The 18,020-nt window shown below is 41.5% G+C and overlaps 1 protein-coding gene across 2 annotated transcripts in view; it reads right to left on the reverse strand.

Moving 5' to 3' along the window:
• CSF3R (colony stimulating factor 3 receptor) overlaps nt 1–18,020 on the reverse strand; it is a 202,822-nt gene that overhangs the window by 97,863 nt on the left and 86,939 nt on the right. For both annotated transcript variants that reach the window (XM_078681208.1, XM_078681207.1), the window contains exons 6-7: nt 6,945–7,099; nt 5,120–5,273 (exon numbers count right to left, since the gene is read on the reverse strand). In XM_078681208.1, the coding sequence (XP_078537334.1) occupies nt 5,120–5,273; nt 6,945–7,099 (309 nt within the window). The remainder of the gene's footprint in view (nt 1–5,119; nt 5,274–6,944; nt 7,100–18,020) is intronic.

An 18,020-nucleotide genomic window follows, 5' to 3' on the forward strand; every position in this document is an offset into this window, starting at 1 on the left:
GGCCTAACACAGAGGAGTGCAAGACATTTATTGCACAACAGTGATCAATAATAAACTCATGACTCAAGAAGGAGATGCCGACCAATTTAAGAAACTTATACTTTGTTTATATTTTATTGTTAAGACCAAGGTCTTCCCCTTCTGATAAGTACGGTTCTCATTAAAACTACTTTTCAGGTTTCAGAAGCTTGAGAGTGCAAATTTCATAGCAGTTCAATATTCACCAGTGGAGAAAAACAATTGCGTAGTGTAACAGGTATGTATACCACTTACAGTTTCAGTCCAGTCTTTGGGTGTCTCAGGCCAACAATGTGGCCAGTGTCGGTCGTGGGGGACTTGGGGTTACCCACAAGGAGCGGGATCCAGTATCTACGATGAGGCAGTTAATACAGGCGATGATATTTACCCTTCTGGTCCACGGAGAGTAATGTAGCGGGTTGGTTTTCAGCAGACCGCTAACACAGTTACCATCGCCGTTGCAGGCGGCTGGCTGCTGCAGTTTGGATGGTGGGGTTCTGCCATTGTCGGATCATCACAGAGAGGTCGCGGTCAGGTGGCAGTGCAAGATGGGTAGGAGGAGGCTGACAGGGCTACTTGCAGGAGGGTACGGGCTCTCGAACACAGGGCTGGGTACAGCTCAGGTCTTGGGGCTGAGAGAATCCCTCGAGGTCATGGACACCGTCCTGCTGCGAGATGTTCTTCTGATTGGGTAGAGTCGCGTAGGCACAAGTGCCAATCCTCTACAACAGAAGTCGTGGAGTTCTCCAGTAGCAGTGAGTTGTGTCAACAAAAGAGTCGGTCCTCAACGCTGCGGTTTGGGAATTCTTTGGTAGTAGTGAATCATGTAGACACAAGGGTTCTGGAACTAGCGGATGCCGAGAACTAGAGCCTCTAGTCCGAACTGAGGTTCATGGCGCTTTGGTGAAGGTTAAAAGGTCTCCCGGGTTTCTTGGAGGCCTGGCAGAGTTTCTGGAAGTGCAGCAGGTCCAGTGGTTGAACCAGTTGCTAGTGGTGGGCTTCTTGCCGGGTTTGTCTGCAGCGGTTCAGTTCCTGGCACGGCAGCGGTCTTCTTCCATCTTCTTCTTTGGTCTATCGAATCTCAGTGCCAGATCTGGGGGAGCTACCTAAATACTAAATTTAGGAGGTGTTTTAGGGGGGTAGCAGGTAGGGCAAATGGGCACCTTACCTGGGGTGACTACACCCTCTATCATGCAACCCTCCCATGGCCTACAAGATGGCACGGACTGAAAGTTGTGCTTCACCTCGCTTTCCCCACCTTAGGGGTTGGGTTGGCAGAGATGAGCACATCTCCTATCTTGTTTAATTTTCCAGCCGGTTACCCTGCCTAAAATGGGGGTGTAAACAAGGGGTTGTCACCTGCTATCAGCAGACTCTGGGAGTCGCATTACAAAGGCGGCAAGCCTTTGATGCTCCCCTCTTTGAGAAGTGGCCCATCCTGGCCGAGGAGGCATGACACCTCTGCCTAGGAGGTGCATTTTTTCTAGTCCCAGAGAACAGGGGCTCTATACCCAGGGATTCAGGGGACACCTCTGAGGTGCCCTCTGGTTACATGGTGCAATACATCCTACACTGGCAACAGTGTGGATTTATTAAAAGGAGTCGTTTGGTACCAAACACTCCTGTATTCAGTGAAGCCATCATGGTGCTGTGGATCCAGAGTTGTCGAGTTCCCAGCCCATGTACTCTATGGCTTCACTGCCACTTACCATATTAGGAAATGGTGCCCAATATTGTGAGGGCATATCTGCTCAGGCCGATATTCCCTCACCTGTAGTATAGTGCACCCTGCCTTAGGGCTGTGAGGCCTCCTAGAGGGGTGATTTACCTATGCTGTCAGGCAGTGATAGCTGGCATGGCACCCAGGGTGCCATGTCGACTTTGTCATTTTCTCACGCACAGGGGCAGTTCTTTTGAATCCTGCTGGCAGCCAGTGGCTGGAACTGCTCTTCGAGGATCAAGTGGTTATCCTCCTATTGCTGCTACAGGAGCAGATGAGATCTCTGCTCTAAAGAAGGTCCACCTGTCCCATAGAGACTGCACTCCAAGAAAGTCCTGGATGGAGAGAGACCAGGTGCCTAGAATCCTGCTTTGAGGACCTGGGGGCTATAGTTGAGACCAGGAGGTATTTTTCCAGAAACAAGACTTTGTGTGATTTAGTAATTGGTTTGACCTTCACAGAACTGGAACAAAGTGCTTCCACAGGAAGCATGCATTCATGATGGGGGAGACATCTTGGTTTGTCCTGTTGCAAACATTTTGCCATAAAGAAAAAGGCTTCAGCAGGATCTGGTGGTGAAGGTATTTGGTCTTGAGGATCCCTACTTGGCTAAGCATCCAGGCTTAAACCCTAGACCAACGACCAAGACCAAAGACGAAGAACCAAAAAAGTGACTAAGTCCACAGGTAGTCTGGGATCGACACAAGCAGTGGTGCTGGAAAAAATTTCAGAGTGAGGGTGCATTTGCCACTGTTGTATCACTGATATAATCAGGATTGTGAAAAATCCAAGTGTGCACAAAGTACAAGTATAGCAAATAAGTCAGGCCCATTCTACAAGAGAGTGGTAACAGTTTGGTATGTAGCCGATGTTGCATTTTGGAAGACACTTACCAATATATTGCCAAAGCATGGTGTGGGAGCGCACTGTAGTTTCCAGTCAGAACATTGTCCATTGAAATGGCCACCAAATTTGCACACACAAGCAGTTTTATAGAGAAAAATATATAGCGCACAAACAATAATGTATGGGTATTGGATTTCAGCAACTATTTATTATTTGCCCATCACCAAGTTAAGTGTTTTGATGTGTTTTGATCCTATTAAATTATTTGTTTCCATCACACTCCAGAATTACAAAAAAGTGGTGCATTTATGCATTCCTACCTGCTGATATATTTTGAAATATTTGTTCATTTTATTACTAGGTATTAAAATGTTGTTGTGTGTTAAAAAATGACACCAGACAGCCTTTCCTTTCACACTTCCTGTACCCTAGCTAGATGCAAAGCTCACTTTATAAATGCCTCTCACTTTGCTGTCTCAGAAAGAAAAGTAAACACCGGTCTCCATGTTAAAAGAATATGCTGCATTTTGTCAGAATATATAGTTTGACCTTTGTCTTTAAATGCACAGCAAAAGTGAGAAGATAAATGCAAAACTTTAAAGCATCGTTATTGCTCGTTCATCTTCTGAAGTCCACTGTGGTTATTTTGAGGGTTCTGCAGCAGCCTGCACACCCTTATAGCCATTGCCCATTGGTGCACGGCAGCAAATCTACCCCAGCCGCAAATTGACTTTGTCAGCTGTAGATTCTACTTTGTACCTCGAAGGGTTATTGTCTCCAAACCTAAATGCTTCAACAGGATCCAATGACAAGGGATCGTCAAAGGGCTCAAGCTCCTGTGGGAGGACTTTGAGAACTAGAAAAACATCTAAATCTCGAGGTAAAAACTATGACGTTGTTATCCTGCCCTACCCCTGTTCCACTATTGTCAGCCTAAAATTATGCCTAGATCTGAGACATACCAAAATTGTGTCTTTCAATTTGTGCTTTGTGTTTTCTTGGTACTTTGCATGTAAAATCCATATCTCCATTCCCCCTTAACAATTTTGATGATCTTTGTGTTTTTGCTCATTATATGTTGAATGTTGTTGTGTTTGTTTCTTAACACTGACGTTGTTGGTACTGCCTAAATGTAACACACATTTCTCTGGGAAACTGCCTGCTGTTTAAGTCACAGCGACCAGGGGTTAAGAGTTTCTTTAAGGACTGTACGGCAACCCAACTACAGTGTAGATATTACGTTGGTGGGGGTACCACCCTCCCAAATTAATAATTCACTTTCTGGCGCCTGTGTTTAAGGTGAACAATAACATCTGAGATCTAGAATGAAATGCGAAGCTCACATCCATATTTATTCCAGTGCACTTTCCATCTAAATATTCAAGTGATTCAAAGGATTTTGTAAAAATGGCCCCGTGTTGACTTCAGAGGATTTAAATTAAACTTCCAGTATAAATAAAAAAAAAACTAGATTCTCTGTACAATTTTCCTAAAATCTGCCCAAATGTTTCTAAAATCTTGATATTTTGGAGATATAACAAGAGAGTTAGCAAATAAATATTGAATACTAACCATTGACTACTTTGACGAAACAGTTTTTTAACGATAGATGTCTCATTAAAGGGAAATACAATTTTTTAATGTAACGTTCGGTAGTGGAAAAAGCTTCTCTTGAAATAGCTCAAAAATTGATAGTTCAATAACATGCAAATCGTAAAACTCTTAGAATTCTGACTAATTCCAGAAGAGCATATGGGAAAATTGTAAAAATATTTGTCTAACAGAATAACATTAACTTTATTCAGACTTTTTCAAAGACACTGCAAAGTATACACTGTTACCTTCAAAATGAAAAGTGTTCTAAACTAAGAAGAAAAGCAGGATCCAGGAGATTTGACACATTTTTATAGTCGTCATCAATGAAAGTTGCACTGGTAGACAGATGAATGACGAATCATATAATATGACCCCTCTTAGCTCTATAATTTTGTTGATGTCACAGAAAAATAACTTGGAATCTCAAGTATGAAATTCTAATTAATTATTTTCACTTAGTAAAAAAAACATTTTCCTTAAAGTTTGAACTAAAGTAGTTGTATATATATTGCGAGCAATACCCACATAGTATATGACAGCAGGTGGGGACCAGCACACCCCCATATTGAGCAAAATACTTTGACTTCTTAGTTTGTAGAACCATGTTTGCCTTTGCACTCTCAAGGATTATCTTTGAAAAATATTTATTGTTAGAATGAGAAGATATATCTGCAACTGTTTTAAAATGTGCAGCCTCCAATTCCTTCTCTCTCACTCTCTCTCTTTAAAGCATACAGCCAGTCTCTATCGTTCTCACTCTCTCTCACACACACTGTTATTTAAAATATCTTTATTTGTAAATAGCTATCCTACACTTTACAGTTTTACAAGAACAAAACATAGAATGCACCGCTATACTCCCCACAAAGACCTATCAATAAAAATACAAAGGCAGACATACTTATTCTGTTGATAACAGTTTTTTCCTTGTGTACTCACCTCCTTCGGGCATGAGGAAGTGCTTTGTGTCACTCCACTCACTCCAGTAGCCCCTCAAAGACTTCTTGATACAGCGCATTTGAAAGTGATATTTGTGTGCTAGTCGAAAGCCACAGTGCTCCATCTGGAGAACAGAGCTGGTGATGTTTGCAACCTGGTGGTAGAAAAACATATTGTATGAGTATGGTGTCTCTATGGCCACATTCTACATTAAGCATATATTGATGGCCTATAAGGACCACCAGTTCATCCAGTCTGACATTTGAATCTACTTAGTCCTGTCTTTGATTTTCTCTATGTCTACTTGGTACGTGGATTTTTGTATTCCAGTTCTAATTTTATCCTTTCGCCACACTGAATACATCACCATTTCGTTGGAGCCTTTTTTCTTGCAGGTTTCACACTTCTAGAAATTCATCACCTCCTCATTAGTAAAATATGCGAGGACCAGAATTCTGTTCCAGAATTAAAGACAAATGGCAGTGGAACACATGACTGCAAAGCACGTTAGTTCTAAAAAAGCACAGACTGCTTTTCAATGCAAAGATGGTCATAAGTACATTTGAAACAAAGCATTTGTCACAGAGTTTCCACTTTTTGAACTGTATTTGTGTGCCTTATTTTTTTTGTGGCTATTATTGGAACAACTATAACCCAAGCAAATGGTAGGAATTAGTCTACTTATTTTCACTATTTGGAGACTCCTGATATTTTTGGCAAACAATCAGGCCATTGTAGTTACTACCTCAACATTATCTTATCCAGTTGAAGGTCGTGGGGAAATAACATTTACCCAGTCTATTTTCTTCCATAAGATTTGTTCAACACCTCCAATGGAAGATTTAAATTGAGACCAATGTTATCCCGTTTTTTAAAGGCTCTTTTGTGAATCTCATTCATACACAAGCATATCCTTTCATGTATTTCAGTGGACAATATAAATTGTCTTATCACCAAAATAATGCAACTGTTATGTTTTAGGTAAACTTCCACTTGCGTGGACTACGAAAAGGACACCATCTAACAAATAATTTGTGAATTACACCTCGACTGTTCAGAGCCTTATTGTACAATAGTAATATTTTCCAAAGTGATGGATTTCCTATGAAGGAATGGACAAACATTTGTTCATTAGGCATTTGGCTGCTGATAACTGCCACTTGCAGCTACCCTTAGTTCTTGAAAATCCGTATTTCGACAACTCTTCATTTTAAAATGATGCTTAAATGTCTGACATTATTTCCGAACACAATCTTTTACGCACAAAACCTAGGTTAATTATTGGAAGCCCAAAAGATATCAGGGTACCCCCTTGATATATTTTTTTATTTGGAAAGTAAAGATTTCCTCCCGTTTTTCCTTTAAGATAACATGTTGGTCACATGATAAATATATACGTGTTGGTCAGAACACGTCCTATCTCTTCCAGAGACATCTTCCTATCTTTATCAAACCTTAATGTGGGGTTCTTAAAATGTAAGCCTGGAAAAGCTAACTCTATGTTACATTGTTTTCAGAGCTGCTTGCTTAACAATTCTTTCCCCCTTGCCCCACATCTTTGCTTCAGTTATTTGTAAAAGTTATGTTTTCAACAATTAGAAATCAATGAAAAATAGTTCCCATCCCTAAAGTTTTATAGACGAGGAGAACGTGCAGTTACAGTATCATTTTTCAAACTTTTTCCGTTAAAGAAATTAAAACAGTCTGCATTATGTACAGGTTGATTGTGCTGCAGGGCAGTCACAGCATTTCAACGGTTGCTATGGCTTTGGCACAGTCAGTCACATGCTAGGCGGGTTCCTTAAAGGCCTGTTTGTCCCCTTACCGTTTGCCATGTTATGTCTTCCTCCGCCTTGTAGCGCAGCTCAAACCACTGCTGTATCCAGGACCCCTCGACAGGCTTTGCCCATTCTAGGTTCAGACAGCCAGGGTTCAGGGGTCTGGACGTGACGCGCTGAAGGGTGGGGGGATCCAGTTTAACTGTGGGAGAAAAGAAGGCAGGAGTACACTTGGTGGTCAGGGTCCGATGAGCAGCAGGCAGTATATCCTTAGTTACAGAAATGGACTGACCTAAATCTAGTGAGATGGCTCAGCGAGTTAAACACTGGCTGCACAAATTATGATGACCATAAGGTAACAAGTTTGAATCCAGGGTAGGCCAACCCAAGTCTTTCAGCCTACCTACCAATATCAATTAATTGATATCATGACGTTGGGTAACAGCAATACGTGTTACATACAATGCTTACCAAAGGAAAATATTTTGGAATTAGGTGAATATATTACAAAAGCAAGTTACTGTTAGAATCATATTATGTGGCCGGCAGCTTAGTCTAATGGATCGTGTTATTGTAAGGGATGGGGTTAGGATTAAGGTAAGGATTACATTGTGAGTTACATTGTGGTGAAGGGGATTAGCATTTCTAATTAAAATACAAGTCATGACATTTTGTGATGGTGTTTATGGGTCTATATTTTTCTACACTACATTTTGAAAGTGGTGAGGTATAATAGCGGCTTGCTGTAACGAGCGAGGAAGGAAGCCCAACTGACATAAGGGTGGTTTGGGCGGGGTATTCCCCTGAGAAATGTGTGAAACATAGAAGACGAAATAGTGCATCTCAGAGCAAATGGAAAAACAGATGAGGCCTGGGGTGGGAACATACGCTTCACTCAGCACCCCCTTCCTTTTACCTCCCCTTCTTTAGAATCGGACAAGTATGGCACCTAGCCCTTTGAACAATCAGAGGGTACCCGGGTGCGGGAACATGGCTCCTTAGACCACTAAAAATTATTTGTGTGCTGGGTTATGATACATTGGACCACTAGAGGGTGCCTGTGGATTCATTCATGTTGTGACCAACAGCCTGATTACACTTAAAATATTAAAAAATAAATTGCAGATCTAAACTTCTTTTTTCAGTTGAGAATCCCATGTTAGTACATATCAGTCTTCCTCTGCTATTCACCTGAAATGTACCTTTTCTCTGGCCTTTTTAGGTTGAGCCTGGCCAGCGCATGCGCTGCTCTGCGAGGCATGCTGTATTGAGGTAGGGACTTAAAGCTCCACTCACATTTTTAATTGGCTTGCGTCATTGTCCACTGTAAACTGTGGCTGTTCTTTGGCCAAAAGGCTTAGTAGTTTCTCCTTAGTGCCGCCTTTTCTCATTTTGTAACTTCACATGGTGACCCCCTCTGTTATGTATTTATTTATTTATTTATTGAAGTTTTGTATAGCGCTAGCTGGACCCGGAGGTATCAGAGCGCTTCACAGCATGTACAAATTATATGCAAACAATATCAGAACGGAAAATAGGAGCAAAGAAGAAAATACAGACAAAGCGTCATTGGTTAAGTAAATCAGCGTCAGAATGACAACAGTACCGCAGCATGATTCCCGGGGGTGGGAAATCAATATAAGCCTTCTTCAGACCATTCTGGATTCATCTTAACGGACGAGAGTGCTCTAGGAAGAGGGCTTTTAGAAGTGTCTTGAATTTCGGGAAGGAGGGGGTAAGTCTGATGTGGGGAGGGATGTAGTTCCAAATTTTGGGCGCATTACCCGCGAAGGATTTCGTTCTGGTTTTTTGTTTCCGAGCTTTTAGTGGGATGAGTAGAAGCGTGTTGGAGCTTCTGAGGTTCCTGGACTGACCGGCCCTTTTGAGTTTGGCGGCCAGATATTCCGGTTTGCCTGTGTGCAGGGCTTTATGGGGGAGACAGGCTGTGAGAAAGTTGGCTCGTTGGTCAATAGGAAGCCACTTCAGTTCCCTAAGTGCCGGAGAGATGTGCTCAAACTTTTTCGTTCCTGTGACCATTCTTGCTGCTGCATTGAGGGTCATGGACAGGGGACCTAAGTGAGAACTTGCTGAACCGGTCAAGGTTGCGATTCCATAATCGATTCTGGAAAGCACCAACGCCTGTGTGGCCTGTTTGAGATCTTTGGGAGGTAGGAATGGTTTTATTCTGTACAGGAGCTTCAGGTTTAGGAATGCGGATTTTGCGGCTTTTAAGATGTGTTTTTTCATGTCCAGTTTGGAGTCGAGGGTGATCCCTAAGGATTTCACAGAGCTCGTTGGCGTGAGAGCTCCGTTGAGGGCGTCTAAGGCTTTGAGCCATTCTTCAATTTGCGGGTTTTTGTCTCTGTTTGAGATGAGAAGAACTTCTGTTATGTGTGTTGCTCTTTAGGCTTTAATTACAGCTCGGAGCACTATTTTCTTAAATAGCTTTGTGTTGCCTGCTGTTGCAGGCAGGACACGCTCTTGCCTAATGCTTCTTTTTTTATACCATGCATTTGCAATGCAATAGGTCTTGTATTTGCGATAGTTTAAGCTATTGGCATTGTAAATGACGATGCCTTTTATTTATCTGTTTTGATAATTAACACATAAATAAAAGGCGTTGTCATCTACAATGCCAATAGCTCAAACTCTCACATATGCGAGACCTATTGCATTGCAAATGCTTGTTTTTTCTGTCACTGGCCCTTTATCGTTTTTGTATGTGCATCTGAAGAGTGGATTTTGTCATGCAGGAGTCACTGCAGGCACCCGGTGAGTGTCAAGGGGTCCGCTTATAAACTGGGAAATGTTGACTCATCATGTCCCAGTTTGTTGACACAAGGAATCATGAACGAAGTCCGCCTCAGCAAGATAAACGCAGCAACAAGGTGCCTGACAGCCTCATTAGTTAGCAATGTTGACAGACTAATACAAGCCACAGTGCAACTCACCTTCGGCCCGCAAGGTCGCACAACACAATGTTTTACAGTAACAAAGTGACTTGGGAATAAATGCAATAGTTGGGCAGACTTTACCCTTGATATACATGAACACTTGACATTCTGTAAACAGATATTTACAAGAGAAAATCCCAGGATTTTTCAACAATTACCTGCATCACGGTCGTCCATGCTCGAGGAGTGCATATAAAATATGCATTATAGATATATAATGCGCTATTTCTATAGCAGAAGACAGACTCAGGACACTCAAATCATGGGGTCTGCTGATTAGATATTGTTAAAGTGCTTTATTTTCACAGCTGAGAAGATGAGCCTCCAATGGAAACAGCAGGGCCAGCTTTAGATGGGTGCTTCTGGTGCAGCTGCACAGGGCGCTGGACTGGGGAGGGGGCACTGACCTCAGGGGTGTGGCTGTGCTTAGCAATATCTTACAATTGAAAAACATCTTCTGCAGACTTCCTTCTGCATTTAGCTTTCAGGCAGCAATAGCAATAAAAAAAAACTGGAGAAGTGCAGTCTTGATCCCGCCTGGGATACCGAATGAGTGCTTCATGATCATGAGTAGCCAGCACTCGAATATATTCTGTGCTTAATGTTACTAAACAGAATGGAGTATTTCATATTTAAAGTATTCCACACAAAAACTTTGTGTATAAAACGTGATTATTAAAATTCTATGTTACATTTTTATATTTTTGTGACTGGAGAAGTAAACATAAAATGTGTCCCATTGTGAGGTTAATAAATTAGAATGTGTATGTGTAAACTGAGGTTTAAAAGTGTATACGTGTAACAAGAATTAATTTAATGTAGGTGCATTTAGAATTACATCTTCGCAATTCTTTACAATTTATACTCGTATTAAGAAGTCTCATTTATTGTGTGTGTAAAAATTAGCATGTACCCTGTAACCCTGTGCACTGTTAAACTTGACCAGAGTAGTCCTCGAGAAACCAGTTCAGTTCATGCTCACATTAAAATCTAACATGTAATTCGTAATTAACCTTCAATGCAGAATGCAGTTGCTTGTATTTTGTTTCCACTGCAGGTATGGATAAAGCCTCATTAGTTGCCATAGAAGGGTTTTGTTTTGATTAGATAGCACGGTATGAGAAGATGAAGTTGGCAAGGAGAAGCACAGTAATGAGCAAAGAGGTGAGTTCTCTTGTGAGAGGAGAGGAATGACCAATGAAGAACGAAGTTGCAACTTATTGATGTGGGAAAGGTGGTGCAAGTATCCAGTTGTGCCGGAGCCATGGAAAGTCACTGGCAATGATCATGTGGGATTATCTACCCTGAATGCAATTGATATTTTATGCTGCACGTAGTGAGGGACAGAAAAGTCATTTTAGGATTTCATAGAGAGCAGATCTATGCTTCTGCTTGTGTGGCTTTCTGCTACCTGACCCATGGTTGGAGTGTATTCTACTGAAGACTCAGACAGCTGACAGCTATCTATTTTCACCTTTACCAAATTCTTCTAAGCTTAGACTTTCCCCTTTTAAGGTAGTGTAGGGAAAGATAGTCTGCTCATGCTTACTTTGAAGAATCATCTGATGCAATTTTTCCTGATCATATGTATCATCATCATAGGATTAGTCGTCTGCTTTGTATTTTACTGGGTAAATGTCTTCAAGAGATTAGGACTTATTTTGGTATTTCTTTATTTCTATATGAACATGTTGAGATTGGTCTATATTGATTTGTTTCTAAATTTATAATTAAACCCAACCAAAATCAGCTTAAGTTGTCGAGTGGGTTATTGTGCAGCCAGAATGGTTACACTGTATTGAGATGTTTGCAAGTGATAGTTTTCTCCCTTTACCTCTTATGCAGCTATGAAGGTTGTCAACTGGAGATAAATGTTTGAAGGAGCTCAAGATCCAGCATAACCCTTGTGAATTATGTTCTTGTTAGAGAGAGATCGAAGTTTTTGTCAGCAGCATAAAGTAGCACAGAGGGTTAATATTAATATGCCTGTGGCAAAGAACACATACCTAGCAGCTCACAAATCTGTGTTTTGTATGTATAGCTGAGTGGATTACTGCTTTTGTCAAAGGGATCCTTTTGTTACCGCAGTAAATAAGATACATTTTTAATATAGAACAGTTACTGTTAGGAACTGTGATCAAAGAGTCGCATGCAAACTACATGAGAATAGTCAGGATGCAATTTTTTTCCACATTCTTTCATTACCTATTCCTAATGTTGCTAAAAAGGGTTTGTTTGGGTAGATATACATTCTTATTAGTAAAGCTAGCCTTCACCTGTACTTTAAAACAAATTAAATGTATGTTATTTTAGGGTCACTTTTGGCTAGTGGTTGTCAGGGAATCCGAGGAGGAGGTGATGGGGGAGGGGAAAAACGAATTGTCGCACCGGGCATGTCATGTTGATAATGTGCAATGTCTACAAGAATGTGGTGGCAGTCCACATGAGCATTTGAGAATGGGTGCCAGTTAAGGGGTACAAAGAGTGCCTCTGCATGGATGTCTACAGTGAAACCCAAATGTTGGCTTTTGCAATTAGTGATTCACACTTGCTCCATTTCATAAAAGTACAGAGTACAAGTGAATCGATTTCACCTCCATCTTCATGAAAGTTTATTTCCTGAGTCCACCCCAGAACAGCTGGTGTAGTGGAAGGGGATGAATCTCAGACCCAGAAGGTACCAACAGCTGCAGAGGTAGGGGCCAGAGAAGATCAGCTGAAGTAGTTGCTGCCAAGAAGAGGAAATCTTTACTATTTTCATCTTACATGGCAAACAAACAACCTTTCTCCACTTGAATGTTATATTTTACTTGAAATAAGATAGATCCCGACGATCTAGTGCATGTTAGGGACTGAACATTAAAGAATAAACAACAATAACCTTGAAAAACCTTATAACTTCAACCCAGAAGTGAATACAGGCGGAATAGACGCCTAGCGCCATGATGGCATTGCCTTCGTCAGAACAGATGGGATTTGGTTGAAAGAAAAAACAAATCGCCCACACTTCCTAACAAAATTCAGATCTGCAGAAAAAGATGCCACTTTTTCGTCATTCGCATTCCACACATCACTTGTAAATAGGCGATGTTCAGAAATACTTGGAAGTTGGTAAAGACACACATGTGTCTATAATGCTCCCGCCTTGACATGGCCAGTAATTCTTAATGCGTATAGGACTGTGGGTCTATTCACTACCTGTAGTAGCCTGTCTAGTCAATACTCTCACAAAGTTTAGAACAACAAACTGATTGAAAGCAGCAACAGGATTGGCAGGAGCAGATGAACACAGAACTACCGTAAATAGCTGGAGGTTGCACCTGCGGTTCTCCTGGCTCTCTGACACAGAGCTAATTGCTGAAGCCTGAAGTACACATATAAGGCTGGTCACAGCAAGATACTGGTCAGTCTGATATGCACAATTCACTCAAGGTACATGACCAAGCCCTACCAGATGCCAGGAAGAGTATTTATGAAGGTTCATGAATGACGATATGGAGGAAAACCATTTTAATTTAAAAATTGTAAATAGGAGGTAACGTGTATCTGATGTGGTGGCTGGTGGGGCGGGGGTGTGACAACACCCCAATGCTTCTATGGATGAACCACCACTACAAACAACTTTTGTAGACCTTCACAATGGGCTAATTAGTAACATGGCATATACTTTTTCTCTAGCAGGCTCTGCATGTCACACAAAAAAAATCCAGGATTTAGAATTCAGAACTCCTGCTTTAGAATACAATGACTGAACCACTAAATGGACACCTATGCCAATGCCAGAAGTGCACAGAGTACACTGTAAGATAACTTGCTGGAAGGTAGTCACCTAAAGTTGCCTTCAAAAGTTCTGGCAAGGACTGCTGTGCAGCAGGGGTTTAGGGATAGCCACCTTCTATGTTGACAGAAAGACTTAGGATTTTTCAAAAAGTAACATCAACACATACCACACTAAGGACTTTGATATATCAGTACTTTAAAAGATGGGATCTCTGTTCATTTGATATAATCAAAAGGGAGGGTTTTCAGTAGATAGGAAGAAGTGGCGCTCTGCTATATTTCGTATGTGTGAAGAAAAAGTTCAAATAACTATGGAGCAAGCCGGGTAGGGGAGATCACTATAACCCCTATGTGAGTGTAGGAACACCTACACCAAAATTGTACTCTTAAGTCCTGGGCACACATACAGCGGTGTGCAGCCGCGGCCCGTGGAGGGAGTTACGGTGAGGCGGGGAGGGGGAGTGGCGGGGTGGAGGGTGCTAAAAACCGGCATATGGATAATTGCAGGTAAGTAAACAATTTAATTAATAAAACGAATTTTGTAGCGCGCACTGCATCGCATTTTGCCCACTTCTTTGCTACATTTATAAATGACCCAGCCAGAACCTGGCCCACTGGGCCTAACTCCCCTAGTTATAGTTTTAGAAAGATGGCATTTTTCTGCTCTTAGCCTGCAGCCTGTCTCCAATACACGCTTGTGGTGGGTGAACGCTGGACTTTGTGCATTCTCTCTAGACAGCCAAACACAAAGGGAGTTTAGGTGTGACTGAGGGAGCCTAGGTGGCCATCCCCATCCTGATGGGCCATCCTGGGCAGTATGGGAGGGAGGAGCTTACACACATGAATAGGCTGTGTTCTATCCCCACACAAAGTCTGGAGCCAGAGCTCGGAGGGAGTACCTCTGTTCACTCCAAAGCCCCTCTTTGAAGTCACCACCAATCCAAAGGCACAACTGGTTATAAGTACTGAGTCTCCGATCCCACCAAATCATACTCTACTGGACCTGTGAAGAAACTCTGCCAGGAGGAAGGACTGATGTGTTGCTACAAGGACTGACACCCTGTTGGACTGCTGCTCTGAAAGAACTGCTTTTTTGCCCTTCTGCACTACTGCCTGCTACAGTCCGAAGAACTGGACTCTTTGATTTGAACTCTGAGTGATTGCCAAGGGCATGCCAGCTTGCCTCCTATTTTAAAACTCAGGGATGTCAGTCTTACCCACTGCTCCTGTGCCTGGTCAATTGGAAGAGGATCCAGGTGCTTGCTTCAGTAGAACCTACACATCCTCTGCTGCATGAGCAGTATCAGTGCATCAACGCTGTTGCGAGAACAGAACCAGCGCGTCACACTTGGAACCAGCGTATTGTTTTCAGAACCAATGCATCTGAACCACTGCATCGCTGCTGCTGTAGGAGGGACGATTGAAGCATTCCCCAGACTATGTGGAGAAAACCTGCAGCTTCGGCTTCGGAACCAACGCATCTTGGAGCTGTATCTTCATCTTCGGAACCAGCGCATTGCAATCGTTGCGTGGAGAAAACAGACATATCAAATCGACGGTGAGGTCGACACCAATGCATCGCTCCTCTGCACCCCACATTTTGCTGTTGCGACCAGGACAAGGTACCTTTGTTCAGCAGGCCTAGCATGACTCCTGTATCAGGCCCACACTCCATCATGGTCGGCCCGAACTTTTGACTTTGCCTCGGTCCAGTGTGACCAGAAAACCATATAGGCACTTATTGCTTCTAAGGGCTATTTTTCACTTTTAGGGCCATATGTATCATGCACTAATGCATTCGCAAATGCCGAAATTCTGCAAATTTCGGTGTTTGCGAACGCATTAGTGCAAAATGGTATGTATGAAAGAAATCTGCGTGCAAAATAAGGAATCGCAAAATTTGCGATTCCTTATTTTGCTATTGCATTTAAGGAATCGCAAAATTAGCGATTCCTTAAATGCAATGTAAGAAGCATTAAAAAAAATGCAATTTGGCCTTAAGGAATCGCAAATTACCACCAACTTCAAGTTGGTGGTTATTTGCGAATTCCTTGAAAAATTCATTTTTTTTCATTTTTCAAAGTGCAATGTGAAGCACATACATGCCCTTAGGGCATGTATGTGCGCCACATGTGCACCCATGCTAATTTCAGGGGTGCAACAGGGTGTCCTTTGGACACCCCTGCACCCTTGAAATGATTCTCAATTTGCGATTCTCAAATTGCAAATCGCAAATTGAGAATAACTTCGCATTCATTCCTATGGGCCTCCTGGCCCATAGAAATGAATGGGAAAGTATTCCTTAATTGCGATTCGCAATTTGCTAATCGCAATTAAGGAATACTAAGAAATCGCTAAAAATTGCGATTTTGTACATACATCCCTATTTGCGATTCTCAAATAGTGATTTCTAAAAAATCGCTATTTGAGTATCGCAAATCAGGTTGTTGATACATATGGCCCTTAATCTTTAACAATTCATATCTCCATTTCTACTAATAGATTTTTGTCGTTTTGGTCTTGTGTTATTTATAAAATTAAAATCTTTTTCTCTAAACTGGTGTGCAGACTTTTTGTGGCGTCTTCACTGTGTTCCTCTTTGAAGTGTTGCACAAATAATTTACACAGTGCCTCTTCAGTTAAGCCTGCTGCTCTGTGCCAAGCTACCAGAGGGTGAGCACAGGCTAATTTATGTTGTGTATCCGACTTACCTTAACTGGGATTGTGACTCCTGCTTGGACAGAGTGCACACCTCTGCCAACCAGAAACTCAGTTTCTAACAGGAATGAACAAATGAATGAACAAATTGAGGAGTAACACACTTGTATATTATTGTGACACCAATGAGGTATCCGCACTAATGGAAAGCTATAAGAAGGCAGAGGGACTAGATATCTGCGGTAAAAAGACATTTTGTGATGTCTTTACAAAATGATTGATGTTTAGTGATGGAACTTAGAGTTAAACAGCTTTACTCTACTATTTTAATTATTCATCACTTTACAGAAGACTTACTCTTAAATATTTCTCAAATGTCTGAATTCAGTTTGTGTAACTGCTGAATTTTTTTATTTAATTTTTTATTTCAAAGCATACTCTTTTTTCTTGTGTTCTAATAAAGTAGCATGTGTGAAAATTAAAAAAGTAAATAGTTCTATTGTAATCGTATATGATTCGGTACACCAGTAAAACCGTATTAAAACAGCTGAACCTTTATAGAGCGCCCAAGAGGCTTCAAAGACAAAACAAGTTTTTGGATGCACTATTAGAGGGAAAGTGTATGGGGGAAGAGGTAATGACACTAAGGGGCATATTAACAAGGGCTTTATCTCTGCTTTTTTGGCTTAAAAAGCCCAAAAAGCAGAGATAAAACTATCGCCCCACTTACAGGAGGTGCTAACATGCATAATCACATGTTAGCACCCCTTTTCCCGACGCCTCCCTTTGCATCTCTAATGAGATGCAAAGTGGGCGTCACCGGGTGTACCCCAATGTTGTGTATCCGACTTACCTTAACTGGATTGTGACTCCTGCTTGGACAGAGTGCACACCTCTGCCAACCAGAAACTCAGTTTCTAACAGGAATGAACAAATGAATGAACAAATTGAGGAGTAACACACTTGTATATTATTGTGACACCAATGAGGTATCCGCACTAATGGAAAGCTATAAGAAGGCAGAGGGACTAGATATCTGCGGTAAAAAGACATTTTGTGATGTCTTTACAAAATGTTTGATGTTTAGTGATGGAACTTAGAGTTAAACAGCTTTACTCTACTATTTTAATTATTCATCACTTTACAGAAGACTTACTCTTAAATATTTCTCAAATGTCTGAATTCAGTTTGTGTAACTGCTGAATTTTTTTATTTAATTTTTTATTTCAAAGCATACTCTTTTTTCTTGTGTTCTAATAAAGTAGCATGTGTGAAAATTAAAAAAGTAAATAGTTCTATTGTAATCGTATATGATTCGGTACACCAGTAAAACCGTATTAAAACAGCTGAACCTCTATAGAGCGCCCAAGAGGCTTCAAAGACAAAACAAGTTTTTGGATGCACTATTAGAGGGAAAGTGTATGGGGGAAGAGGTAATGACACTAAGGGGCATATTAACAAGGGCTTTATCTCTGCTTTTTTGGCTTAAAAAGCCAAAAAGGCGGAGATAAAACTATCGCCCCACTTACAAGAGGTGCTAACATGCATAATCACATGTTAGCACCCCTTTTCCCGACGCCTCCCTTTGCATCTCTAATGAGATGCAAAGTGGGCGTCACCGGGTGTACCCCAATGTTGTGTATCCGACTTACCTTAACTGGATTGTGACTCCTGCTTGGACAGAGTGCACACCTCTGCCAACCAGAAACTCAGTTTCTAACAGGAATGAAC

The sequence above is a fragment of the Lissotriton helveticus genome, chromosome 3_1 (assembly GCF_964261635.1).
Source record: "Lissotriton helveticus chromosome 3_1, aLisHel1.1, whole genome shotgun sequence".
NCBI lineage: Eukaryota > Metazoa > Chordata > Amphibia > Caudata > Salamandridae > Lissotriton > Lissotriton helveticus.